The sequence below is a fragment of the Motacilla alba genome, chromosome Z, assembly GCF_015832195.1.
Source record: "Motacilla alba alba isolate MOTALB_02 chromosome Z, Motacilla_alba_V1.0_pri, whole genome shotgun sequence".
Lineage (NCBI taxonomy): Eukaryota > Metazoa > Chordata > Aves > Passeriformes > Motacillidae > Motacilla > Motacilla alba.
In genome coordinates this window covers 8,328,577-8,356,180 of record NC_052046.1, presented here as the reverse complement: position 1 = coordinate 8,356,180, position 27,604 = coordinate 8,328,577, and the positions used below count along the sequence as shown (strand labels likewise).

Here is a 27,604-nt window from a genome sequence, read left to right as displayed (position 1 = left end):
AATGTACATCTGTATACATGCTCCTGCTCTCCCAGATCTCCAGATGGAGACAATCCAAGGTGTGGGAAAGCTTCTGGAGGAATTGGTCAAGTGAGACACTATTGCCTGGAAAAGAGATTTTGCACAGCCAGGGAAAATAGAAGTCCTTAAAGGCGTGGAGAAGGTGCAGAGGGAGAACATATATTCTTCACTGTCTCTTGGTACAAGGAGTGGTCAGCAACTGAAGTTGCCATGCTCCAGCAATCCCAGAGCTTGTGGTAGGCAGAAATATTTTTTGGGAGAGGGAGCAGGCCTTACTGGGCATGTGCTACTGGAGGAGCCCAGGCAGTGTGTTTGTCTTCCCTCCCAGATGGATCTGTGGTCCAGCGGCTCTGACGCGTTCAAAATGGGCCACCCTTTAAAAGTGCCTCTCCTTCTTAGCAAAAATAACTGTACCCTGGAGGCCAGGGCAGGAGGAGTTTGCAGCAGGACCAGTGACTCCAGCAGTCACATCCCTGCCTTCAAAGGAAAAGGATGCCTTATTTTCTCAGGGCCCATGGTCCTCCTGCTTGCCCTGGGGCAGAGTGATAATGCGCTGAAAACCCAGAATTCATGCCCTTTTCTTCAGGGATTTTACTCCACACATCCCATGGGTATTCAAGAGGCTGCACAAACACCTCCCTGGCTCCATCCCAGCCAAACTGGGTGTCACCCCTCCCCGTCCCAGCATCTCCTCTACATCACCCAACACACTGTAGCTGAGACCTGCTGCAGGCACCTGGCAAGTGCCTCATTTTTCCACCCCTGTGAGGTAGGCAAGGCTTTGGATTTTGGAGGCAATGAGCTCACAGTGACAAGCTGAAGCAAGATTTCTGGCTGGTGTAGCTAGCCCAAACACTCAATTAAAATGAATCCACTCTCAGTTCCAGTGCTGGGCAGCTCACAGCAGCATGGTTGGTCATGCCTGTGAAGGAACTTGTGCCAGTTTTGCCTGGACAATAATGCCTGGATCAAAGGAGCTTGTGAAAGAAATTAAATGCAGTGTAGATAGGTTCTCTGTGCCTGCCTGTTATAAATACACACCAAAAATGTTAGCTTTTAGGCTTAAATTCCACCTTCTAAATGAGCTATTATTTCAGCACTGCCAAGCAGTCAGACTAGATTCTTGCTTTTGTATTTTCATGATTAAAGACGATCTGACATTTCAGATGCTTCTGATGCAGTCCAGAGCTATTTTCTGTACCTAACCAGCCACAGCCCCCATACCTCAGCCCTAATGTGGAGCAGTGAGAGTCCTCAGCTATTGATCAGGGAGCCCATAACCTTTTATGAAAAGTGGCCACCGTCCTCAGAGAGCAGCTGGGGCTTTGTCAGGACATCTGTGGTGCTGGAGGCGTGGAGACCATTCTTTGCAGTGTGGCCAGGAATAGTGCACATGCACTTTCCAGGCCAGCACATCTCTCAAATTAGGGTTCCTCTCTTTCAGATTAGGTGTTAAAATTGGTAGAAATGCAGCAGACACCCCTGAGATGCTGCTTCTCAAAGAAGCAGGGTGATCATGAAGTTTATTCTCTTGGGCCCAGGATGAGGCATTTCTGGGGTGGACCCCATTCTCTTTTCAGGGCAGGGAGCCCTAAAGAGACAGGACTGACAAACTGTTCCCTCCACCAGGCATCTGTCCATGTGCTGCAGCTCCTGGCCCTGCTGTGCCCCATTGCCAATCTGATGATGATGATGATGATGATGATGAGGTTCAGCACTGTGCATTGCTGAGCTCCTTCCTGAGTCTCAGCTCAAATACCCTGCGAGCAGATGCCACTATGACCTGTAGAGAATCACCTGTTTTGGGGAAGGCAATGACAAAATTCAGCCCTGAGGATCCAACCTTGCACATCACTTGAGCTCCAGCTTCCTCATCTTTTCTACCAGGAGCTAAATCCAGCTGTGACAAAGACCAGAGATGCAGCTGGCAGAATCACACCCTGACAGCAGGCCATGTCCAAGTAGGGTGTGCAAGAGGTTTCATCTGGACACAAGCCCCTGGCCCTGTGGTTCAAGGTCATTGGCAGGGCAAATAGTTACTCACCACATCTTTTGGACTAGAAATGCAAGAAGGGCCAGGACAGGTGACAACAGCCCAACTGCTGCAGAAAAAAACATTTTACAAGCCAGTCCCTGCACACAAGGTGCTGCAGGAGGCTGGTCTGCACCTGCCAACACTGACAGAAAGGTTAAGGTTGAGCAGGGCTCTGGGAACCTGTTGGGAAATGGTTTTCCCCAGGAAATTCTTGAGATGAGCTGTAGTGGTCCACCCTGGGTCTCTGAGTGGCATCCACTGAAAAGCACCACTGAAAGAAAAGCTGAGCCAAAGGCACATGGGGAAACTGCAGAAAAACTAAACCTGCCCTGTTTTGAGGCAGACAAAAACAGCAATCAGGAAGGAGAAATATTCCCAGAGCCATTCCAAAGCAGGCAGGCTGTAAATGCATCTGTTACTAATTCATCAACAGCAAGGTGCCACAAAGAGGGGAAAGCCCCTTTCCCAAAATTTCTAGGGGTCAGGCACTGCAAATAACTACCTCTCCCCAAATGTAGGGACTGCTGCTTCACTCCAGATACACAGTCGTGGAGGCAACAGCAGGATCCAGCCCTGCAGCCCATTTAATATCAAAAAGAAACATCTGTTCCTTTGATTTTTTAAAAAAGGAAAAAAAAAAAAAAAGCCAACCAAAAAAACCCCCAAACCAACAAAAAAAGAAACAAGCCTCAGATAACAGCCTGAGTGGCTTCTTGAAGATTTGGATTTCTTTCCCCTTTTTACAAATGGTAATTTCAGGCTGATGAAAGGAGAGTAACGTGACACATTGACTACACAAGCTGTCTGCACAGAGGGAAAACAGCTGATGCCCAGAAATGTGGGGTGCTGCTCCAAGCCTTCCCCACCTACTGATACCACATCATTGCCCTGGGCCTCAGTTTGCCCCAGTGAAGAAGGATTTTCATTTTTGAAAAAACAGGATCAGGCAAGGAGGTGGTTTGGCAGCTACTTTTTAATGGCCCTTCAGCTCTCAAAGGACATTTCACAAGGCAAAGCTTCCTTCTTGGCACTTCCTTAGCTTCAGGAAAAGCCTCTAGCCTCACCCCTTGGCAGGGAGATTTCTCCTTTATCCTGCCCTTCAAGTCAGGCAGATGATTTTAGCAGAGACTCTGATCCTTAGGAGTCGGAGTGCAGCCCACCAATTCACTCTGACCACCCCACTGTGCAGGGATTGGCCACAGCCCTCCATCCCCATGTCCCTGTCCTGCTCCCAAGAGACACCCAGACTCTGCTACCAAAACTGAACATCAGAAATGCTGCAGCTTATTTTCATGTCCTTGGGCTGGTTTGTTTTTCCATGGGATATTTTTATTCTTGCCCTGATCCCAGTCATACTGGGGATTTAAAGTTTCAGCCAAAGCAATAAGAAGTAAAGAGCAAAGAAAGTGAATTGAGATCCAGAGCATTTCAATAAATTAAAAGGAAAAAAAAAATTAAAGGATAAAAAAAAAAAAAAGACATAGCCCAGCACAGAGGAAGCAAAGCAATCAGAGCAAAAGCTGTCAGCTTTGCCAGTTCCCCTTTGTTCGCAGATCAAATTCACTGCCTCTCTTGTCCAAAACTAACAACTCCTAAGTCTCCCTCATGCTCCCTGGGGAGGTGTTTTCTATATTGGAAACAAATCTATTTTGACACTCCTGATGCTGTTTTACCCAAATTGCCCTCTGTGAAGCTGCTTCTCTCATTTCCCATTTGTACCACATCATGCTCCTGGTTCAAGCCCCGTGCCAGGCAGTGCTGGCATCAATCCGGGCTTGCACTGACCCAGACAGAGGTTACTCCTAGGTTCCCTGCCACCAGCATCCTCTCCTACCCACCTCTCTGCCCTTGGGGAAAATTTGGCCCAAGCCAAAGCTTATTTGGCAACTGAGTCCTGGATGGTGCACAGGGAAGGGTCTTGGTGCTGAATTCCAGACAGCAATGTCTGCTCAAATGACCTTTCCCTGCAGCACCCCAGGATTCAGGAAAACCTGACTCTTCCCTGATGGGGATGACCAGACAAGGGAAAGAAGTTAAAAGGCTTTACAAGCAAAAGGATGGAATAAGTCCCGAAAACTCATGTTGGCTGCAAACACCCTCAGGGCAATTTCACAATTAAGTATCTGACTAATTCTTACAGGAGCCTTCCAGGCAGGAATTTCAGTCCTGGCCTGTGTACCTGAAAGGGATGATCTCCACCCCTGAAGGAAAGTCTTAAAGCATCCCTGCTGAAGCAGTGACCTCCCTGTGTTGAGACAAGAGGCTTGCAGGTCATCAGTGGGAATGGTCATGTAAGATTGTCCTCTGTATGCAGTTAAGGGATTTAAGAGATGTTCCTCATGTACTTGAGGTGTCAGTGGTACTGAATTATGCATGCTTTGGGGACTCAGGTGGGATCATGCCTGGCTAGGCTGTAAGAATTGAGCAAAATAAAGTTTGGCTGATTTTCCTGGCCCATCTGAGGACACAACAGCAAGAACCCTTGTGATGGAGGCTCCCATCACCACCAGACACTGACCAACCAGCCTTTCCAGACGACTGATTTCCCCACACAACGTTTAGCCTGTGCTAACCCACATAAATTAATTAGTTGGCTGTTTTTCACCTGAGTTGCTGTGCAATTTTTAATGCACACACCGACAAAGCTTTTCTCCTGCACACAGACCCCCCCCTTCTCCCTCTAACGGTTGTCTTTTGCAGGTGCTGAACTCATCCCCCAGAGCCTTTCCGAAGAATTAGGATTCTTCTGACTCGTGTAAGGCGCAGTCTTGCTGACCCACTGCCCAGCCTGGTCTTCGCTGTGTCCCAGAGCTATGGGGTTTTGACCTGGTTCCCCCCAGGCACAGTTTGCACTGATCTGGTTTCACCAGTGTCCTGCAAAGTGGGGATAACCCCCACCACCTCCTACGGTCTTTTGCAGAGATCTGCTCAGCGCCAGTAAGGCTGAGGCAGAGACTGTAATGAGGAGAAAATTAAATCATGAAACACTAATAATTATCAGCATCCCAATTAGCTGACAGCGATGGCAGCCAGCCATCAAGAGCTGGGGGAGGAGTGCCAGAATCCCTGCAGCTTCTGTGCCTCAATGGCCACAGAGCTCATCTTCACCCTGCACAGACCCATTCCTCTCTGAGGGCAGCCATGGGGGCACACGTGAGGATGACTTTCTCTCCTTTTCCTGGCTTTGAGACAGCATTTCACAGCTGCAATTGCTGGACTGGAGTTTGGAGACCCACGACGCCTTGTCTGCTTGAGAGCTGTACTCTCCTGGTGAGTTGCTAACAGCTAAGGGATAAGGAGGAAGCAGAGAAGCCAGTTTAATATCATTTTCCTTGTTATTATCTCTCAGCTTTTCCCCAGCAATTTGCTCAAACTTGTGTAAAACTCCTCGCCAAACAAGCCCCTGCCCAAATAGACCTTCATGTCTGCAGGACTCTATTTATAACCGAGATCCCATTTAGCAGATAAGCCAAGGAATTCAAGCAGGATTTAAGCTAAGCAGTTATCTATGACCAGCGGCCACAGTGTGCATAGCGTCAGATTTACTGGGGATGTGAAGGGTGGAGGGGCAGGAGAGCAAACAGCCTCTGGAGCAGCCAGCCAGAACCCCGAGGGATGCAATCGCTGCTGGCACAGACACCGCTCACAGAGACTTTGTGAACAGCCAAAGAGCAGTGAGAAAACCCCTTTCCCTGGGATCTGGAAAGACTTCTGCACACCCCAGGATCCTGCAGGCATCAGCACCACTTCTCCCCTCCTTCCCCAGCTTCACACCACCTTCCCAGGCATGTATTGCTGGCGAGGGTTTCACTTGTCTTCCCAGATAGATATTACAGCCTAAGATGATGCACTTAACAGGGTTGTGAAATCTGCCATAAAGTTTACTGCCCTACATCAATATAATGCCCTGCAAAGTTAATACAGAGGTACCTATTTTATAACAAGGACAAATAAAAACATATCCCATTAGCCCACGGCATTAGGAGCTGCATTTCTGATGGCCAGATGCTGCAATGAAATGGGTGGAGAATATTAATACGAGTATTATAGAGCTATGCACATGTACATACACACACACACATATATATACCTATATAAAAATGAGAAACTGTTGAATTTGCTCAGATGTTCTGTAGTGTTTGGAAGGCTTCATTTCTAGGCTGCAGGAGAGATTGGCTGCAGATCCAAAGCCATTTCTCTGCTATTACACCATGTCAATTTTTCATCATCTCAGAGGCCCTTGTCATAGAAAAAATGGATGAGTTTAAATTGATCCAAGATCAGAGTTAAACACCTGGACATAAATGTGGCAGAGAGTAAAAAGCAGAGAGGAACCAGTTACTTCCCACGCAAAGCAGTGGGATCAGTCATTCAAGGTGGAGAATCTGAGAACACCTCTGGCCTCTCCAGGGAAGTAGGTGGCTCCTAGAATTAAAAATTCCCTCAGTACCTGTGGGTATTTCCATGCTGAGGGGCAGTGAGATGGAGCACTGTGTCCCTTGGGGGCACATGTGGATGCCCATGGGGTTCATCTGGGAGACTGAGCATCCCTGGGACGAGATGGGGCTGCAAACTCAGCAGTGCCAAGCTGGACCCAGCCCTTGCAGTCCCAGCCCTTCACTGATGCCCAGACAGGCTCCAGCCCAGCACAACTTATCTGCACACCCTCAGCTCCCTTCTGCCCCTCCCCTGGCCAAAGATTTTGACAGGCATATTCCCGAATTCTCCACTTCCAGCCCCAGCATGTTCCTCTGGTTCAGCTTGGCTGCTGCTCTTGGGAGAACTAGTGAGTTTTTCCAGGATCTGTCCCAGTACCTTCCCCAGAGGACAATACCTGTCCCAACAGCCACCAGGAAGGGACTGGGTGATGACCACGGCACTCTTCTCACCCCCAGAGAGTGGACAAGAGCACCCCAGCTTCCCAGTCCGCCAATGTTTCTCTCTGCCCAGGTACACCCACATCATCATCCCTATCCCAGGCAGATCAGTTCTCTCCCTCCAGACACCATCCCTTCAAAACCAGAACTGTTATGGATATTATGTTTGTCCTATTGTAAAGTGCTGAGAGATGTGAAATAAAACATATTAAATGCAGTCAAAGAGTGGAAAGACTGTGTCAACTAGACTTGCAGGAGTGATAAGAGGTTTTGCTTGTTTTCCATCCATATGAAAGTCTGCACGTGGCACAGTCTGGAGAGCACAGAAAGGGGAACAAGAACCAAACCCTGCATGTGTCCAGCCTGGCAAATGAAAAGAAAGTCTCATGATGTGGTGAGCCCCACTGGAAGCCCGAGAGATGGATAACATCAGCCTGAAGCTGAATAAAACATTAAAATCCTCCGATAAGAAAACATTACGAGGAATTACTTATACAGCACCACCACCTGCTGGGTACCTCATGAAGGAGCCTCAGACACTACCACCCTGCCAGCAAGGTCACCCCAAAAAAGTATGAGGGACCCCACAAAAGCAGCTGCTTGCCTCTCTGGCAGGTATCTCAATGCAAGTAGAGCAGTCTCACACTGGCAGTCTGCAAGCACCAGGGGTTTAAAAGCATTTGTGAAGCCAATCTCTTTTGTCAATGCACGAATCCCAGGCAAAATAACAGGCAGCTGGTGGAGGATGGGATTAATAAAGAGTTAAAAAAAGGTAAAATAATTAGGGTCCTGCTCGTGGGGCATATGGAGAATGGGGCTTGTCAGAGCAGCTTGCTCTAATTTTTCATGGAGATTACAAATTTTAGTGGAGAGAGATAATAGCATTGCTGTAACGTACTTAGGCTCTTGTAAGCCATTTGATCTGCCCCTGCCTGACACTCTGATTAATAAACCAGAGCGACAGCGAATCGACATACCACACGAGATGTGCAGGAAAGCAGCAAATGAGGACAGCCAAATGGGATTAAAGAAGGGAAACAGCCTCCAAGAGAGTGTCTCCTGGGGCATCCCCAACTCCCATCCCTCTCACATGCACATGGGATGCAGGAGAGAAGATGTAACCCTCCTGGGAGTGGGCTGCACTGACCATGTGGGCCCCTGGCTGGGGGCAGCAGCTCTGCAGATTATCTGGGTGCTGCCCCGTGGCTTGTCCAGCTCAGTCCTTGGGCTGTTGGAGCTGAAAAGCTTTTTGCAACCCTGGATGTAAGGCAGGATCATGCCAGCACAGAGGCACACTGTGTTTCTCCAGCCCCAGGGAATGTGCATTGCCAGATCTGGGTCTGGGAAACCTGCCAATGGGAGACTTTCCCAGGAAGAGAAGTGTGGATCACACCCAGCAGATCTCCATCCCTGCTGTGCCTTCACAAATCCAAATCCTCCTGCCTCGAAGGCCCTCAAGCATAACTAGAAGTGGTTGCTAATTAAAGGTTTACACTAAGGCCTCACCAGTTGAGTGAGGCCCTCCTTCCTCAAGAAGTTACACAGAGCATGGTAAATGCATGAGAGATGCTAAAGGGGTGATAAGGAGGAATTGGGAAGGGCTGGAGATATGGGCTGTCCCATCTAACTTCCCCTTCCCTGCTGCCTTGCAGCACTGAACTCACCAGCAGCCCCAGAGAGCCACAACACCAGAGCTGCCCCCACCACCTCGGTCTTTTTGCCTCAGGTTCTGGCACCAAATTTGCCACACCAGTCCAAGCATCCTCCCCACAACACTGGAGAAATCCCAAAATTTCAAGCCCTGTCCTTCTGCACCTTACATGGCTCCTCTGCTCCTGCCCTTTCTTTTGGGAAGGCACTTTGGGCAGAAATGCTTTTTCATCCAGAAAATGCCAGTTCATCAAAACACTTCCCAAGAAAAGGTCACTTCAAAAAAATTTCTCTTTCCAAAAACCTTCTGGGAAAAAAAAAAAAAAGGTAACATTTCAGCTATCCTGTTTCAACAGCTTTAAATGAAAAATAAATATTTTCTCCCTCACCCCACCCAGGTGCCAAATGATTTCATTTGGAAATGCAAGATCGTTATCTCCCTTCAAAAAAAAAAAAAAAAACAATCAAATAGAAAAGGGTGAAATCAAAAGAAAACCACTGGAAAAAGTTAAAATGAAACACGCCACTGAGTCCAATGCAGCAAGTGGGAGTTGGGCTGCATTCTGCCAGGTTCCCTGGTGTGGCTTTCATCCCAGTTCGGGGCAGGACAGGATTCCCAAGCCTTAACAAGAATCCCAGGACAGTGGAGCTGGTTCCCATGACCCACACTAGCACAGGCTTTGCAGGACACGGTGACACTGCCAGACATCCTCCAACCCGTGAGCTTGCCAGGAGCAGAGACCCCACGCCTCGTGGCACACCAGAGCAGCAGAGTTTTGGGGACAAAAAGTGGCAATGGGGCTGAGGGACCCCAAGGAGCTGGGTGCCTGCGGGATGCAGCACAACCCCAAGACTGGAATAGGAAGCAGGAGGCTGGTGTTTCCCTCACAGCCTCCCCACACGTGCTTGCAGCATCCCCAGCCCTCAGCTGTTACAGTTTAGGCTGCATGGGGAGCGGGAATGCCAGCAATCAGGCATCCAGAAGGGAATCCAGGCCTGGTTCAATATTGAAAGAAGAAGGTCTTTGAAAGGAGTATGCTCATTTCCCTGTTTTGTCCTTTGCCAAGAAAACCGGGGGGATGGAGGAAGGGGCGAAGGGGTGGGGGGAACAGTGGAAAAAATGTCTTGGCTTGGCCCTCTCTGCCTTTTATCTCATGGGCAGCCTGCCGAGACAGGGTCTTCCCCCTGCTGAGCCCTCTGGCAGATCAAATGAAAGGAGAGAAGAGTTATAACCCCCCAGACTGCGGCCCCCTCCCTTCAAGGAAAAGGAGAGGAGGAAAAAGCAAATGGCCCCATGATGCCAACAGTTCACACCCCAGCTGGATGGGAAACATCATGAAAAGTCAGCTCCTCAGCATCCATGGGGGGCCAGGAGATATTCTCCCTAGCCAGTAGAGGGAAGTCCAGAGAGATCCAGATATGGCTGGAGGGTGGGCCATGTCCCCATGGAGGGGACGACATTGCTCCATGGCCTTGAATCAAAGGAGAAGGCCACCAGTGGTCCTGGCAAGCATATCCCACAAGGTTCCCACTGTGCCTGTTCCTCCATCATGCCAGACCTTTCAGAGCTAGCTTCAAGCAAATAGCCTAATTAAATGCCTTTATTCCAAGGACTCCCTCTGTGTGTTTGTGTATTTGTGGATTAGCAGTTAATACAGTAAGAGGCTTTATTGTAACTAAATTGATTTAATCTTTTTTTTTTCCCCTTCCTTCTGGAGGCTTTTGTCCCCTCTTCCCACTCCCCAGAGTGTTCTCCCTCATCACAGGGTTCCCCTGCTGATCCTCACCTGCACGTCCAGAGGCACTGACAAGGGTGTGGTGGTGAGGACATCACAGCAAGAACCCATCCATCAAGATCTGAGGGACTAATGACGTGGAAGGCATTCTTTTTTAGGGTAGACATGTAAGTAAGGGAGCACTGGCTGTGTTATTGTACAGGGCAGAAGAGACCCCTGCTGTTAATGGGATGTTTGCCTTGACAGCAAGATGGGCACAAGCAGGGTAGGGAAAAAAATCTCTAGCCATCCCCAAACCAAGACCACCACATTTCCCAAGGTAAGGAGGTCACAGATCCCCACAGGGAAATCTCAACTCCAGCCTCACCTGCAGACCCCTGTAGATTGCTTGGCAGGGTCTGTGTGAACCCACAATCTTCTCCTTCCCAGTGCAATTCAACTTCCCTACATTATCATTAAATCATTAACTGCCTGTAGCATGTTGGCCCCGTGTATGACTGCAACATACCCACGTGGAATTAGGATCAAGGAATTCCAGACTTTGATAGCAGATCATCCAGTATGTCCAGACTAGTCCAAAAGCTCACAGTGTTCACAGCTTCTTGCTGTGGTTAATTAGAAAATCAGTAAATGCAGTCATTATGCAGTCTGGGATCTGGATACCTTTCTGGGCTTCCCAGGATGGGCACAGACCTGGGCTCCACTTTCCTTCCTTTTTTTCCCTCTGCCTCTTCCTCTTCCTTCTTTGCAGCCTGTCTGCTCCTTCTTGCCTTCCCTCCTTCTCAGTTTCCTTCTTCCCTCCTCCTCTCCCCTTTCCCTCTCTCCTTCTTGCCCCGTGTTCCCTGTCCTTGGACACACCAGCAGAGCTGCCCTCTTCCCTTCCCCTCCCTGGGCAGCAGGAACCGAAGCCATAATTAAACTTGGCTGGGAGGAATGTGAATCAAAAGTCTGTTAAAAAAGAAAAGAAACGAGGGTACCTGTGGGATTACGTGAGCCAGAAAAATGCAAAGCCGGCTTCCAGCCGCCCATAAAATAGATGCCGTCTCCTTTCCCATTGGCAGGGTTTGGCTGAACACAAAAGGCTAAGAAGAGGATTTTTATGGGAGTTATTTATAGCCTGAATGAATAGTGGTGAGTCTGTCAGAGTGTTTCTGCCAGGGTGCCAGCCTCGCCAGGTGAAGCCAGTGGGCGTTGGGATGGCACCTGTAAATGGGAGACCCAGGCAAACCTTTCTGCAGGGACAGAAGTGACAGCAAAAGAGGATAAATCAGGACAAGAAAGGATGGGAAGGAGAATCTGAGGACAGGTGTTGCTCACCCCCAGCAGCTTCACCTTGGCCAATGTCACATGCACCTGCCTGGTGACAAGCAATGGGCTGTTCCGGCCCACAAGCCCCTACTCCAGGTGGATATCCCTGGGACATCCATTGTTCCTCCCTCTCTAACCTCTTCACTTCTAGCCTGGCTGCTTTTCCCTGGTTTGATGGAGATATCTGACAAGCCTTCCCCCCCATTTGCACCAGGCACTGGCTCAAAGATTCATCTCTTTGTGAACGAGATCAGTTTAAAATCATCCCCAAACTCCATGAAAAGCTCAAAAGTTGGCAGTTCAAGAAGTACATTCATTAAATAAAGAGGGGGAGAATAAGAACAGGCAGAGAGGAGGGGGAAGAAAAAAAGATTACCTTGCTGAATTAATCAGGCTTCTCTGTAATGTTCAGCCTCAGATTTTATTTCCTGTAATAAGCCCATTAATACGGGTGTCTATAGCAGGGGGCTTTTAGCAGCAGGCACCATTAGTGTAACGAGGAAGGGCTAATAGAGTTTTATTGGAATTTTTACTCCAACATCACAGCCTTTTAAAACAGCTGTCTCAATAGGCATTATTATTCTGATTAACATTTAGACAGCACAAATCATAGTGATGCCCTTGGTGTCCCACAGGTTTTATCATAATCATTCCAAGTTCCTGATGTGTCGGCTAGTCCTTTCCAGGGCGGAGGGAATTTGAGACCCCAGCAGAGGCTGGGGGTCATTCCTTTTCTCCTGTGCCAATGGATCTGCTACTTCTGAGGTGACCTGACGGGCTGTGATGGAGCAGGGTCCTGCTGCTACTGAAGCGCATTGGAAGCAGCTGGAACCAGACAGATGCTTTTTGAGCATCTCTGATCCCAAGGGGAATTTGAAAGCAGGATGGGAAGGGTTAAAAAAGCAAGCTGGCACCCCCGGGACCCATCCTGGCTTTGCTCTCACTCTGTTTCTTTCCTGTGTGAGAATTAAAATTTTGATTTTAAAAATAAAATTAAAACGAGGTACTTTTATTGTCTGGAATTAAATATTGAGCCAGCAGTCTGGGTGTGCTAACCCAGGGGTTTGTTGCACAGCGCTGTTTTGCAGCAGCAGCCAGTCCCAGGGATGGGAAACCTTTTCCCTCATATCTCTGCCCGATGGGACGGAGCCATCCAAGCCAGAGGAACTGCAAGGGTGTCACACTGAGGATGTCCCAAGGATCCTATAAAAGCCCAGAAGCATCTGCAGGGATGTCACATAGGGACCCACTACCTGGTTAGCCGATGGGGTCTGGCCTGTGTGTTATTGAGCCTGTTTGATCCATGGGGAAACTGAGGCACAAGAGGGGGGTGCAGCAGCTTTTCCACAGGGACAGCACAGGCAGCCCAGGAGTCCTGTCTCCCCACCCAAGCACAAAGCCATGAGGGAGTGGAGGACCTGCCCTGATACTGAGATAAATGCGGGTAAAATAAGTGAGGGATTAAACACTAAAAGCTAACAGACTGCAAATGGACTTTTGGCTTTTATTTGTCGAGTTCTGTTTCATGAGGGCAATTTATGAGGATATTTTGTGAGATTGAGCCTGTCACCATGTGTGGGGAGCAGCAGCCAGTTCATCCCTGCTCCAGCCATATCCTGTGGGGCTCAAACCACCTCAGATACATTGAAGCAGGTGGTTTGGCTTGGAGCTGGGCAAGGGAGCCCCAGGGGCACCAAGGAGGCTGGAGATGTACTAATTACTCACTTATTAGCATCTAATTAGTATCTCTCCACTTCATCCTCTCTCCCAAGGGCTCTGCTTCTGGCAGGAGTCACCTCATGCCCAGGCACACCCCAGGGGATGATTTTCCACCTTGGATCCATCCTGGCATTGAATGTCTTGATGCTCCTGGGGTTTTGTAGCAGACTTCTCAGCTTCACTCACGATAATTAGCAAATATGTAGAGATTTCTTCTCTGGAACATCAGGATGAAGGGGGATCCCTCCCCACGGGGCAGGCACAGATGGCTGTGAGCTTTCACAGCTGGCTCCAGCAGCAGCAGTGTGCCAGGAACAGCCAGGGTGCCCAATCCCAGCCATGCCAGATCCTGGGTGCTGCAAAGGCTCCAGCCTCCTCCCAGCATCTGCACTGCTGGCAGATAACTCCCTTTTGCAGGCAAAGATTACCTTCCCTTTGGCTGCCCCTGTCCCAGAGCAGTCCCCTGCTCTCCCACCCACACCTGCTCCCCTCTGTCCCCAGACAGTTTTGTTTGGGTTGAATCCAGCTGGAATCTGGATGCTCCTGTTGTTTCTCTTGCTCCAAACAGAGGCCACTGACTCTGGGATGGGGTCCCAGGATGGGAAAGGCTCAAACCACATGCAATGACAGGACCCCACTGCCAAGAGCTGAAGCCCCAAGGTACCTCCCCAACACCAGACATGCAGGAAATTTGGGGGGCCAGTGCTTATTGACCACATGGACGTTGTAATGTGACAGTATTAAGTTACCTGTATTGATTAACCAACTTATTGATTACCAGATGATTAACCAACTAAATTCCAGCCTTGGGGCTGCCATCCTGATGGCCATGCAGAGCTTGCTAGGCAGCATCCGGACATCCCACTGCATCCACCTGGGAGCAGCAGCCATCCCACAGCTCATGGTCCCCAAGGGCTCTGAAAATGCCTTGCAGGAAGGACTCAGGGACCATCAGCAGAGGAAAACATACCAGCTGCCTAAAACAGGGGCAAAACACCTCCAAAATTGTTTCCTACTAGTCTGAACTCCTGCCAAGGAAGCTGCCAAACCCAGGGAAGACACACCACATGGCTCAGGACAAAGTGGGTGCTCTTTGCTGCCCCAGCTGCTCTTGCATGGCCAGCTAAAGCAAGATCTAAAAGGGGTCTGGGTTTTGATTTGCATTCTCCTGGCACAAAAAATCTCCCCACTGAACGATGCCTGCCTGCTTCAGGGCACCAGGGTGTTTAGCATCTGCTCAAAATTATTAATTGTTTTCATGGGAAGTGCCTGATGATGTCTTTTAAATAGAAATGGGAAGAATTTAGCTTTCTCTCCCTCTCTGTCTCCCACCCTCCTCTCCATCCTTTCTCTCTCCTTCCCTCCATTTCTTCCTTTCATCCTTTCTTTCTTCCTCCCAAAATTTTTACTAATTTCTTCCTTATTTCATTGCCAAAACCCCTACTCAGTGACAGGCAGCAGCAGACAAGAAGAAACTCAACAATAAGGGCAAATCCAATAGTAAAACTGGAATGAAATGACAGCCATTAACCTGGTATCAGGAAGGACAGTAAAACTGCAGCATGGCAGGAGCCAGCAGGCCCCAGCTCGTAACCTTTCTTCCTGATTAAAACACACTGGTCACAGACTACCTTCCTTTGCTCAGTATTTTATTGTCTCACCTGCACTGGAAGGCAGGGGGAAGAGGAAGAAGGGTGGGCAGGACTCAGGGATCTGCAGCTCGTCTGCAGCTCTGCAGCCTCTGGCAGGTGCCAAGGACATGGCCTCTCAACCAAAGGGCATGAACTGCCTCCAGCAGTTGCCCTCCACCATGAAGTGCTCGTGCCAAATGGTGTCTGTCCACCATGTGCCTCCCAGACTGGCACCTCAGGGCTCAACCATGGCCACAGAAGAAGTCAGTGTCAGAGCTGGGGGTGCTCTGGCTCTCCCAAACTGGCAGGGCAGGTGCAGTGATGGACACAGCCACTGCTACAACCCGGGCAAGGACATTGGCTCATTTCAGTAGAAACAAAGCTCCAGGAGCTTTGGGGAAGCCACATCCCTTGGAAGATTAACTAATTTCTTTCAGTGGCATCAGAAAATGGGACAAAAATGAAAATAAATTCCTGGCCACAACCCCTCAAGCATCTCTGTATATTTGGATCCCCCACTGCATGTATCCCTCACTTCTGGCAGAGCACAGCTTGTGCCAGTTTGGCACGGCAGCATTCTGTCCCTTTCCTAATCCCTCACAGACACACTAGTGCACCACAGAGGGTGCAAACACCTCTATGGGACCCCAGTGGATTTTAACTCATTAATTCCATGCTTGAGTTCTTTTCATTCTCCCCACCACCTGCCCTGTTCATTCTTCCAGAGTAGCTCAGGGCAGCAGTTGCAGAGGATTCTGCCCTCATGCTGGGAGATGGAGACTCAGGATAAGGACGACTCAGTCTCAGAGACATTTCTCCCAGGATTTCCAACAGCTCCCCTGGAGAAATGAAACAGCATCAAGGAACATCCTTATGGGGAACCCCAATGGGCCTCAGCTTCCCTTTGATGCTCCCGGGTCAAGAACAACAGCTGGGTACTGTGCAGGCCCTCCACTCCCTCATCCTTCACCAGCTGGACTTTTTTAATCTCCTGCAATAAATCACTTTTTAATTACAACTGGACTGCAACTACCAAAATATAAAAGGCTTGGGGCTTTACAGCACACCAGTGATGGTTCCTACAAATTGCAATGCCTTTCCATCCCCAGCAGCTCCATTTGCACCACTCTGATGCCTCCCTGTGCCATGGGAAAGGCTTACTGCTCCCTCCCAGCCTTACACACCCCCGTGCACAAGCTAAAAGTGTGAAGGCAAGAGGAGGTTGCATCTGTTGTGAGAAAGTGGGGAGCTCATCATAACCAGGGTCAAGTTCTCACACCTGGGTGTACCCCCTCCTCTTTGTTCTCTAACTGCTGCTTTCACCCTGCTTCAGATTTCAGGGGAGTTTGTTTTCACTAAAAAAATCCCCAAATTAATTCTCAGGCCATCTCTGAGATTTTTTAGCAGCAGATAAACTTGAGCAGCTGGCACCTGAAGCAGAGAGCACCCTGGCACGGGCACCAGCCCTCCTCAGCATGCACTGCCTCCCCAGCCTCCATCCTAAATCACAACACGACAAACAGGCTGTTCATTAGGTGCTGTTTAATTAAGCAATATGGATCCTGCCTCGATATTTACAATCCCACTTGCCCTGATTTATTGGAGAGAGTCCCGTTTTCAGAGACGGCGACTGTAAAGTTTAATACCGCTTGACTTAACTGCGAGTTTCATTTACGGCCGCGGGCCGAGGCGCGGCAGCCCGGGGCTGGGAGCCGCCGGGCCATTAAATCAGAGCTAACTGCCCGTGCAGGGAGATGACTAGCTTCGTTACAACCGGTTCAGCGGCTAATTACCCCGAGCTGGATTGCCACACTTAAGTCAATTTGTTGCCGCTTTCCCAGGACCCTGGAGAATAAGCGGGGAAGTTGGGAAGTTGGAGGAGAGGCACTTGTTGCAATGGAAAGGGCTCACGACCGGGATGGCGGCGGAGATCGAAAGGACTCTGCTTGTCCCAGGAGGGAAGAAATCAGTTTAATCAGTTTTGCAAGAGGCCAGACTCTCAGCTGGGCAGCCCCGATGCCCTGGTGAGGGATGCTGCGTACAACGACAGCTCCAAGCTCAAGGGTCAGCCACCAGCTCCTCCCCAAAGCCCCGGAGCACCTGGGGAGTGCTGAGGTCAGGTGAGGGCAGTTTGTGGGCTCTGGGATGAGGCAATCAGGCAGAAAGATAGGACAGCATGTAGGAGGGCAGCCAGCATCACACAGGCCAGGAGGCCCTTCCATCTGTCTCCACGGGGGAGCGATGCACGGATGGGGCACAGGGAACATGGCCCTCCCCATGAACTTGGAGGCAGGAGGAGAGCATTTCTCTCCTTGCAAGGTATTTCTAGTCCCCAGGAGCGTACTCACAGACTAGACAAGGAGAGGGGTCTCTTTAGAGAGTTGTGAGAATGGCTCATTAGTGACAAATGAAATTATTTGTGAAGATGTGAGGGTTCATGGTGCTTGGCATCCCCCCATATCAGCTGTGGTGCCATCACTGTCCATCACCTACCCCTGCAGAATCCCAGGGCTTTCCTGGAGGGAAAGGGAGGAGAGCAAAGACAGAGGTGAACAGAATGTCCTCCGCCTCGGCCCAGGGTCGAGGCTGCCACTATCCCACCCCATGGGTGGGAACAGTGAAGGCAGGAGCAGCACCAGGATGAGAGCCGGACTCCCTGGCAGCCCCCAGGTGTGTGATGAACCATCCCCTGGCTGCATCCCAGCAGCCCCTGTACTGCAGCAGGTTCCATGAGGGCTGACACCCAGCAGTCCAAGCCAGAGACGATGAGGAGGAACAGCTCTAGGGCTGAGCATCTCAGCCAGGAGCCTCTGTGCAGCAAGTCTACCACGGCTCAGCCCTCTCCCAGGAGCTGGCTATGCCTTGGGCTGCATCCATGCATCCATTCTTCCTCTGTTTCCCACTCCTCCGCAAGCCTGTAGCACTCAGAGACGGACTCAGAGCTCCCCCCAGGGAGGAAGAGGAGGCAGCGCAGAGGCAGGGACACAAGCAACAGGTACTGGGCTGCCATCACATCCCCTGAGCCCCGTGTTACCCCCCACCAGCAGCTGGGAGTCTTCACCAGAGTCTCCAAACCTCCCACCTAGGGCTGCAAGCCACGAGACCACAGGCACAGGCACTTTGCTTCCAAGTTTATTGTCCAGGGGTGTTGTGCCCCTCCACGGGGCAGAAGAAATCCCAGTCCCACCAGTGAGACTGGACTGGTAAGGAGGGTAAGCCCTTTGGAGGTGGTAGGAGCATGCCATGGGGGCAGAAGACAGAGCCTGGGATGTTGAAAGAGACAAGGAACACCAGGGCCACAGGATTAGGCCCTGAATCCCCAAACAGGCAAAACCAGTCCCAAATACCAGCCAAGCCGTGACAAGGTTCAGCAGAATCTGGGAGTTCAGAGGGTTCACAACCAACATGAATTCCCAGACCTCGGTTGTCACCCCTTTCAGCTGACTCGTGGCCTCACCGAGCACACCAAATGATAAAATCTGAAACCTCTACTCTTAGTGCAGCACTGTGAAGCCCACCACTAAACCATGTCCCTAAGTGCCACATTTACACTTTTTTTTTAATACTTCCAGGCAACAGTGATTCCACCACTTCCATGGGCAGCCTGTTCCAAGGTCTGACCACCCTTTTGGTGAAGAAATATTCCCCAACATCCAATCTAAGCCTCCTCTAGCACAACTTCAGGCTGCTCCCTCTTGTCCTGTTATTAGTTACCTGGCAGAAAAGACTGACCCCCCCCCCTCCGCTCTTGGCTATGACATCCTTTCAGGTAGTGGTGGGAAGCAATAAGATCCCCTCTCAAACTCACATCCGAGGACTGCATGCTCTGCTGCTTCCCATCACACTTTCTCAGCCCTCTTCTTGTAGTGCACCTCGGGGAGGCTCCTCAGGCGCTCGGCTGCCTGCAGGGCACAGCACAAAAGACAGGGACAGCTGTCCCCAGGACACCCAGGGACAGCCCTGCCACACAACCCCCTGGGTGCCCCAATCCCCCTGAGCTGCACTCACCTGCTCCGGAGTGAGGTCCCTCTGTGCCTGAGCCAGCATCTCATATCCCACCATGAACTTGCGGACGGTGGCGGAGCGCAGCAGCGGCGGGTAGTAGTGGGCATGGAGCTGCCAGTGCCTGCAGTCCTCCTCCAGGTAGGGGCCTGTGGGGGCTCCTGCAGGGGGTAGGGGCACTGCATGAGCTGCAGGGAGGAGGTAGGGGTGTGGATGAGAGGATTGCAGAGCCACGCCACTCACCGTGCCAGCCCATGGAGTAGGGGAAGGAGACTTCGAAGAGGTTGTCATACTTGATGAGCAGCCTCTGCATGATGGAGGCCAGGCCTGCAGGAAAGCGAAAGCGATTCACATCCCGAGCTGGCCAGCAGCCTGCCAGGTGTGCCGTGGGGTCACCCACAGCACCTGTCCCTGGGTGGACATCAGTTACAGGCAAGGGGATGGACTCAAGAATTCTCATCCCTCCCCACTCACACAGGGAGCCCGAGCAGTGCAGCAGGAGAAGCCTCCCACCAAAGCAGGGAGCACCATGTTCTTCATCACCCCAAAAAGGACACAAGTGCCACCAGCAGTGCTGGCTGTGTCCAAACAACCAATTCTTATCCTAATAAAAGAGAGATACCATTCCCCTCCTCAGCTAAGCTTGGCAGCCCCACCCCAAGGACACAAGCCCCCCAGCACCAGCATGGCTGCCTCATAACAAAGGTCAAGCCCAAAGGATGTGGGATGGGGTACAACAAAGCTCAGGGCCACTCACTGTCCTTCTCAGTGTCACTGAGGTCCTGGAGGCGACAGACATGACGGCGGGGCAGCAGCAGGGTCTGGTAGGGCCAGGTAGCCCAGTATGGCACCACGACCAGCCAGTCTGCATTCTCCACCACCAGCCGCTCCTGCAGGGCACAGAATCACACAATCAGCTAGGTTGGGAAAGACTTCTGAGATCACCAAGTCCAGCCTATGATCTAACACCATCTTATCATCTAAACCATGGCCCTGAATGCCACACCCAGTCTTTTTGACTGTGCCACCTCCCTGGGCAGCCCATGCCAAGCCCAATCACTCCTTCAGTGAAGAATTTTTTCCCTATGTCTAGCCTAAACTTCCCTGGCACAGCTTAAGACTGTGTTGTTTGTCCTCTCACTGGTTGCCTGGCACAAGAGACCAACCCCCTGCTGATCAAAACCTCCTTAGAGGGAATAGCAGAGAGTGATGAGGTCACCCCTAAGCCTCCTTTTTTTCCAGGTTAAACACTCCCAGCTCCCTCAGCTGTTCTTCATAGGGCTTGTGTTGCAGATCTTTCACCAGCCTTGCTGCCTTTGACCAGCTGAATTTGAGCATCTCAACGTTCTTCCTAAATTGGAGGCCCAGAACTGGACACAGCATTTAAGGCGGAGCCTCACCAGTGCCAAGTACCGGACAAGAATTACTTCCCTGGCCATACTATTCCTGATTCAGGGCAGGTGCCATTGGTCTTCTTGGCCACCTGGGCACATTGCTGGCTCATGTTCAGACAGCTGCCAACCAGCACCCCCACATCCCTCTCTGCCTGGCCACTGTCCAGTCACTCTGTCCCCATGGCGCTTGATGGGGACATGCAAAGTCCCAACTCCCCAGGCACTCCTAGGGCCCATCTCCTGGGGGCTGGGGAGCCCACCCTGGGACACAACCAGCTCCCAGGGAGGGGATACAGACAACATCCATGCCTTCACCTTTCGGCGAGCCTCCTGCTCAGCGTACTCCAGCAGCATGGGCACACCATGCTGGCTTAGGTGCTGGCGCTGGGTCCGGTCCTCCAGGCACGCCTCGTTCGGGAGGAAGCTGCTGGCCCACACCTGGGAGGGACATTGGGGCACAGGACTGAGGTGCTCGTACCCCTCATTTACAGGGGTACCTCACGTCATGCTGCTCATCTGGAGGTCCCTGCTGCCACCAGGTGGAGAGTCTGGCATGTGACAGCCACAAGGGACAGTCCCCAGAGGGAAGGTGACAGGACAGACACAGGGGTATCCTCACTGTAAAAAGCTTCGGAACCAGGGCAGGGCAACTGCCGTTCACCTCTGCCCTCAGGGTTTGTTGTAGGGTCACCACAGGGACTTGTAGTTTAGCCAGGTCGCAGGTGGGACAGCCTCACCTGGCAGTGGGGGTGCGGGTTGGAGCAGCCCATCATGGCTCCCTTGTTCTCGAAGATCTACAAGAAGAGGAAGAGGTGCAGCCAGCAGGTCCCAGCCACAGGGCCCCCGCTGCAGGCTGTTCTGGTGTCCCCAGCACAGCAGGAAAGCAACCTGCAGGAGGACAGAGCCTCACAACCAAGGGTGTGGAAAGGCTCAGCAGGGCACAAAGGCTCAAAGCGCACAAAGAACACAAAGCAAGAGACCCACACACAGCTTGGATGCTCCCAACCCCAAGCACTGCAAGAGTACCCGTGCTGGCCTCCCACCTTCACCCACAAAAGAGCAGCCCCCACCAGCCCCACACCTGCACCCAGGGGTAGGAAGCACCCAGCTCCGTCGCCAGCTCTGCCCACGCATCGATGACAGCCCGAATCTCTGGCAGGGACATGAGGGGCAGCGTCAGGTCCGACCAGGGGTGGAAACACATCACTTTGCTGTAGAGGAAACATGCTTAGCTGCAACTGCGGGTGTCTCCAGAGACCCTCACAGCTCTGCTGGGTGCAGTGGGACAAGGGACAGGGCCAAAACACCCAGAATGACCCCAAAACTGAGCAGGGGTGTACAGTACAGGCACTGCATGAGGGGAGCAGGCCCAGCCCAGCACCATTCCACAGGTTCTTGACAAATTGTGTCCCAAACCCACTGGAGCCCTGTAGGTACTTACCACACGCCCCGAGCTGGGGCAGCTCGAAACAAGGGGTGATCACTGTCATCTGGGGAAGGACAGAGAGTGGGCCAGGAGAAAACGCTGAGGCAGAACCCAAGCCTCTCCAGGCCACCCTACAGCAGCCCTAGGGCCCAAGTCGGGGGGTGCCCAGCAGACTGCTCTGCTCCCCAAAGTTACCAGGCTCTGGAGCATCAGGCTGCAGTGCAGGGAAGTCATTTGTGAAGATGAAAGTACCCTCGTACTTGGGGTTCACCTGCCGGGGTGAGAGATGGTGTGAAGACAGGAGTGGGGGGCAGGGGCAGCCCGGGTCCCTGTGTCCCTGGTGGTACCTCGCCGTTGGCCCGGGTGGCCCCAGGGCAGAGTGGGTTCTTGGGGTCCCAGCGGGGCACATCCTCGGGGGGTGGCTTCTCAAGCTGACCCTGCCAAGGGCGCTTAACCCGGTGGGCCGACACCAGCACCCAGTCGTCCCGCAGCGGGTTGTACCGAACGTGCTGGTGCTCTGCGGGGAGGGAGACCATCGGGGCCTCAGGTGCAGACGCCCCCGCAATGGGGTACACGCCCCCTCAAGGGGCAAGCAGGACGGTCTGCCCGCCACTTTATGCCCTCCCTCAGCTTCACCCCTTCCTCCCTGTCCCAGCCCGGGAGCCCCGCTGCTCTGGGCACGGGAGGTCCCCGCAGCTCCCGCTTCCCGGGGTCGTGGTGGGCACCGCCGAGGGTCTGAAGGGAAAGATAGAGGAAGGCAACCCCATCCGTACCGCTGGCGCGGAAGCGGTCGCCCCCCTCAGCCGAACCCGCCAGCGAAGGCTCCATGCCTCCCCACTGCCGGAAACCCGGCGGGATCGGCCCCTTCCAGCCTCCCGCCCCGCCCCGCCGCGCCGGCGCAGCCGCCCGGGCCGTGCGTGGCGTGGCCGCGGCGGGGGCGGTCCCGGCCCGGGTCCCGCTCCCGGTGCCGGGGGCGGCGGAGCGCGGCATGGGCGCGGTGTGGGGGCGGCGGGCGCTGCGGGCCGGGCTGGCGCTGGGCGCGCTGGCGCTGGTGCTGCAGGGGCTGCGCGGGTGGCTGGCGGCCAAGCGATACGAGTTCAGCCCCGCCGAGATCGCACAGCTCGCCCGGCACCACGCGGGTACGCGCCGCCCGTGGGGACGCGGAGGGGCGGCGGGGAGCGGGGCCGAGGAGGGATGGCGGTGGGGATGGGGATAGGCAAGGGGTTGGGGATGGAGAGAGGAGCCGGGGACGTGGCGGGGAGCAGCGGCCTGGGCTGGAGGGGGGAGCCGTAGCGGGGACGAAGGACAGAGGAGAATTCAGTACAGGGGGGCCGGGATCATGGGAGGAATGGGGCTGGGGTCAGGGAGAGGCAGGCAGCTGGACCTGGGCAGCGAGACTGGGAGAGGGAGGGCATCGGTACCGGGGAACAGCAACAGGGAACGCGGGGAAGGCGGGGTGGAAGATGGGACTGGAGCAAAGGGGACCAGGGCAGCGGCATCATCCAAGCTGGTTGGGGCTGAAGCCTCAGGTAGGTCAGGCCCGGGGCTTCAGGAGAGGGCTGTCGCCACAGGGCGCAGGGAGTTTGGTCGGGGCTGCATGTCACCAGGACAGGGACGCTGTCACGTTGCTTGGATCTCCCATATTGCCCAGTACCTGGGATGGGCAGGAGGACTGGAGCACTCCGTGCTGCTTATCCTCTGTCACCATCCAGGGAGGCGGTGGAGCTGGGTCAGCGGGAGCTGAGGGCTGGAGAGAGGAGATATCTTCCCTCGGCAGACCTCTCCAAGGGTGTGCTGAAACCCCATGGCTGTGCAAGGGATTCACGGGGTTGGTCGGCTGAGCTTTTTCTGTGCCAGGGACTTACAGTGACTGTGGGTGCTGCAGGGCTGGACCATGAGCTGGCTTTCTCCAAGATCATTGTGGAGCTGCGAAAGAAGCACCCAGGCCACATCCTGCCAGATGAGGACCTGCAGTGGGTGTTTGTGAATGCGGGCGGGTGGATGGGCTCCATGTGCCTGCTCCACGCCTCGCTCACCGAGTATGTGCTGCTCTTCGGGACAGCTATCGACACCGGGGGACACTCAGGTAAGCAGAGGGACCAGGCTGCTGGCAGGGGAGTTCTCTGAGCTATTTCTACTCCATTCTTGCAGGTGCAGCTGGCCATGGTGTGCCCAGCTCAGGGAGCCCACTGCTTCACTACTTGTATGGGGTGAATGATGCTGGCCAAACCCTCCCTGCAAGGGAACCAGCCCCCATAGTGTCCTGCAGCATCTGCAGGTCCCTGTGTGTGACATGCTGTGTGGTCAGGACTCTCCGCATCCAGCTGGCAGGCAATGGCAGACATCTCATCTCCCAGTGCTTCAGCAGGGAGCAAATGCCAAAGAAGTTGGAAATCATGGGGCTTAAGGACACCAAGCAGCCTTGGCTGGTGGTATATGGCTCTTCACACAGACAGTGAGGATACCAGAGCTGTTGGCCCTTCTTGGTGTATTGAGGCAGTGGGGCTGCCATCCTGACCCTCCTGCTCCACAATTCAGACCTCGGCTCCTGTCCTGTCCCTGGCAGGGAGACACTGAGCCCGTGTTGTCTGTCGTCCCACAGGTCGCTACTGGGCAGATATTTCTGACACCGTCATCTCGGGGACATTCCGCCAATGGAAGGAGGGGACCACCAGAAGTGAGATCTACTATCCAGGTAAGTGCAGCAGGATGGTGACCTGTGGGCTGTATCCATGTCTTTGGGGCACAGCCCTTGCTGTCATAGAGGCCCTTCCTTTGAGCTGACAGAAGCCAAGAGCTCAGGATAGAGCAGTTTGGGTCCCCAGTAGCACATCCCTGCATCTCAGTGGGTGTCAGTAAGAGAAAAGGGAGCATTGCTGGGGTGGAGTTAGAAGGCTCAACCCTGCAGGCCCTAATCCCATGTGTCCCATTTCACTGTGATGTGGGGCAGCCACTGGGAGCCATGCTGCTTGTGTGTTTTGGCAGGCGACACCATCGTGCACCAGGCGGGAGAGGCCACGTCAGTGCAGTGGAGTGCAGGCACCTGGATGGTGGAGTACGGCCGGGGCTTCATCCCCTCCACACTCGCCTTCGCCCTGGCTGACACCCTCTTCAGCACTCAGGACTTCGTCACCCTCTTCTACACCCTGCGTGTCTACGCAAAGGGCCTGCTCCTGGAAGCAAATGCCTTCTTCAGCACCTTTGGGTGCTGAGCCCGTCTCACCAGGGCACCCTGCTGAGCCCAGTTGGCTCCTTTCCTCTCAGCCGTTCTCTCTTCCTCCCCCGAGCCCAGGTTCTAGCAGAGGCAGCAGGAGATCCCCTGTGCCTTCCCCAAATTGTTCTGTCCTTTCCCCGCAGGCCAACAGGGTGCCAGGACAGGGGGACTTTGGCAGTCACAGCAACACAGAGCGTCAGTTCTCTTTACTACCTGCCTGTCCCTCCTTTCTATCGGAGTCACGTCCTGCTTTTCCATCCCTCGGGGCTGGAGTGGCCTTGCAGTGTACAAACACCCCTGTGTGCCCTCAGCATGCAGCGGGAGAGAAGCTGGAGCTGGCTGTCCCCAGGCCCCAAAAGATTTCCTCAGCTCCTGAGACATCAGGGGAATGATGCTGCCCTCGGGGCAGGGTGCACAGGGTAGACCAGACCAGAGCACCCATTGCAGAGGTCGGCCGCTAAGTCCCCCGTGTCTCTGGCAGCCTGCCGGGACTGCGGGCAGCACAGAGTGCTGTGTCCAGCTGGCAGCGTCTCCCGTGGCTCCATCCCTGCTGATGTGGGTTGGCAGCACACAGTGTCACCCTGGCACAGGGCAGGATCTGCGCTGAAGCCCCCTGGCAGTGGGGGGATGCCCGGCTTCTGTGCTGGAGGGCCCCCTGCTCCCCTGTGTGTCATCTGCCCTTGGGGATGGCTGGGGCTGGAAGAGGGTCACTTCCCCCCAGCCCTCTCCAGGCAGTGCCCCCCAAGGGGGAAACCCACCGTCTGTCGCCTTAATGGAGACCCCGTTCTGCGTGGCCTCTTGGCTATGCACGCACCTAGTGTCCTCGAGTGCCCAAATGTCTGTACTAGCTCAGGATGGGATCTCTCCCCTCAAAATGCTTCCCCTGTCTGTGAGACCCCCTGGGGACAGCCACTCTGCTCGGCTCCCGGCATGGGATCCCGGCTGCCAAGGGAGTGCTGTAATCCTCCAACCAAACCCAGATGTGCACCCTGCTTGCACCCCTGTGGTCAGACCCGTGTGAGCTCACTGCTTGGTGGAGGGCTCTCGCCTCCATTCTGCTGCCAAACACACGAGTGTGTTCCTGGCCACCCAGGCCTGTAGCATGTTGATTCTCCTGCTCCCCGGACTGTCCCTGTTCTGCTGACCAGCAGCCCTGCACACGGGCTAGTTCTTAATTTGCTACCTAAAAAAAGATACCAGTAATAAAGTTGTTCATCCCACATACTTGTGTTTCTGGATGAGTCTCTGGAGTGTGCTGAGCCCTCCCACAGTGTAGGCCAGCTCCAGCCTCAGCAGCAGTCCTGCTGACAGCTGGGTGTCCCCGGGAAGCTGGTATCATCCCACTCAAGGTCCTGGGAGCTGGGAGTACATCGCTGGGCAGGATCAGCCCTGCCTCAGCTCCCGGGGATTGGCAGAAGATGGTGCTGTTACTCCTCTCGCCACTGCAGGCACTGATGACCAAAGGCCTCGGCTGGTGCCGGGTCCCTGCTTCCATGGGCAATCCTGGAGCTCAGGGGGCTCCATCCTTTTGAGGCATAGTGCTGAGTGGCAGTGCTGAGTCTGTGGCCCCCTGAGAATTGTTGGACCCACACAGCGGGTGGTTTTGAGAGGTTTGCACACACACACAGATGCACACATATGCTGTCAGACATCACGTGTGTGTGTTCACCGATTGTGTGTGCATATAGGTAGAATACTTTTCAGATGGGTGTGGGTACAACAGGTGGGGCTGACACACATTTAAAAATGGTGTCACATTTATAAGCAGGCATTTATCACACATTTATAACCGGGCATCTGTCCATACAGAGCAACTGCAGGTTTTTGAGTGCTGGGGCACATGTGGGTAGGACATTTGTGTGCGTGGGTGTAGTCAGAAGAGTTTTGCTCCTGTGTGTGTACGTGCCCATGCAGGAGACACACGTGTGTCACACCTGTGCGTGTGCACAGCCTGCAGTGCACGTGGCAGCAGGTGTGCACCCCTGTGTGCTCATGGACAGGCGGGCTGTGTATATATGTGTGTGTGTGTGTGCATGGGCAGGCTCTGCGTGTGCACGTATGTGTGTTCCTGTGGCTACCAGGCCTCCCTGGCCCACGCCAGGCCTGTTCCCCGGGGTTCGGCAGGGCCCCGTTGGGGAACACGAGCAATCCCACCCGAGCTGGCCCGCGCGGCAAGGCGCTAACTCAGCAGCTCGTATCAATACCACTCCACTTACAGCGAAGGCCGCGTAATGAAAATCCGATGGGCACGCTGGTGGGAGTAAATAAGTATGCCATTAAAATAAGAAAATCAAAGCTCTGGACAGGTCTTTTCTCTTGCCCATTGATTTCTTTTATTACGGAAATATTGCTGCTAAATAACATTAGTGTGAACAATCTCAGCAGTGTTTTCTGTAGCGCTCGTGTCAATAACTCCACACCGGGTGGGGGATCCCCCCCAGCCTAGCTGCAGGGCCAGCAGCCCTGTCCATGCAAAAGGCTGCTCTGGGGGTTCCTTCCTCAGCATTCCCAGCTCAGCTGGCATGAAGAAAGAAACCATGACAAGCAGAGAAACCACATAGCATGGGGTAGCTCAGACAAATGCCAGCAGG

General features: G+C 53.2%; 2 protein-coding genes across 2 annotated transcripts; one reads left to right on the top strand and one right to left on the bottom strand.

Moving 5' to 3' along the window:
* Positions 1-18,093: 18,093 nt before the first annotated feature.
* On the bottom strand, positions 18,094-22,923 carry GALT (galactose-1-phosphate uridylyltransferase). Its single transcript, XM_038125425.1, has 12 exons — positions 22,573-22,923; positions 22,147-22,316; positions 21,995-22,070; positions 21,815-21,863; positions 21,455-21,584; positions 21,111-21,167; positions 20,689-20,811; positions 19,737-19,869; positions 19,223-19,306; positions 18,986-19,140; positions 18,786-18,879; positions 18,094-18,240 (listed from the first exon to the last, which is right to left on the bottom strand). The coding sequence occupies exons 1-11, from the start codon at positions 22,787-22,789 to the stop codon at positions 18,817-18,819; spliced, it is 1,257 nt and encodes a 418-aa protein (XP_037981353.1). The 5' UTR covers positions 22,790-22,923; the 3' UTR covers positions 18,094-18,240; positions 18,786-18,816.
* Positions 22,924-23,786: 863 nt separating this feature from the next.
* On the top strand, positions 23,787-26,237 carry SIGMAR1 (sigma non-opioid intracellular receptor 1). Its single transcript, XM_038125426.1, has 3 exons — positions 23,787-23,838; positions 24,402-24,494; positions 24,785-26,237. Exons 1-3 carry the CDS (start codon positions 23,787-23,789, stop codon positions 25,009-25,011), a joined length of 372 nt encoding a protein of 123 aa, XP_037981354.1. The 3' UTR covers positions 25,012-26,237.
* The last annotated feature ends 1,367 nt before the right edge of the window (positions 26,238-27,604 follow it).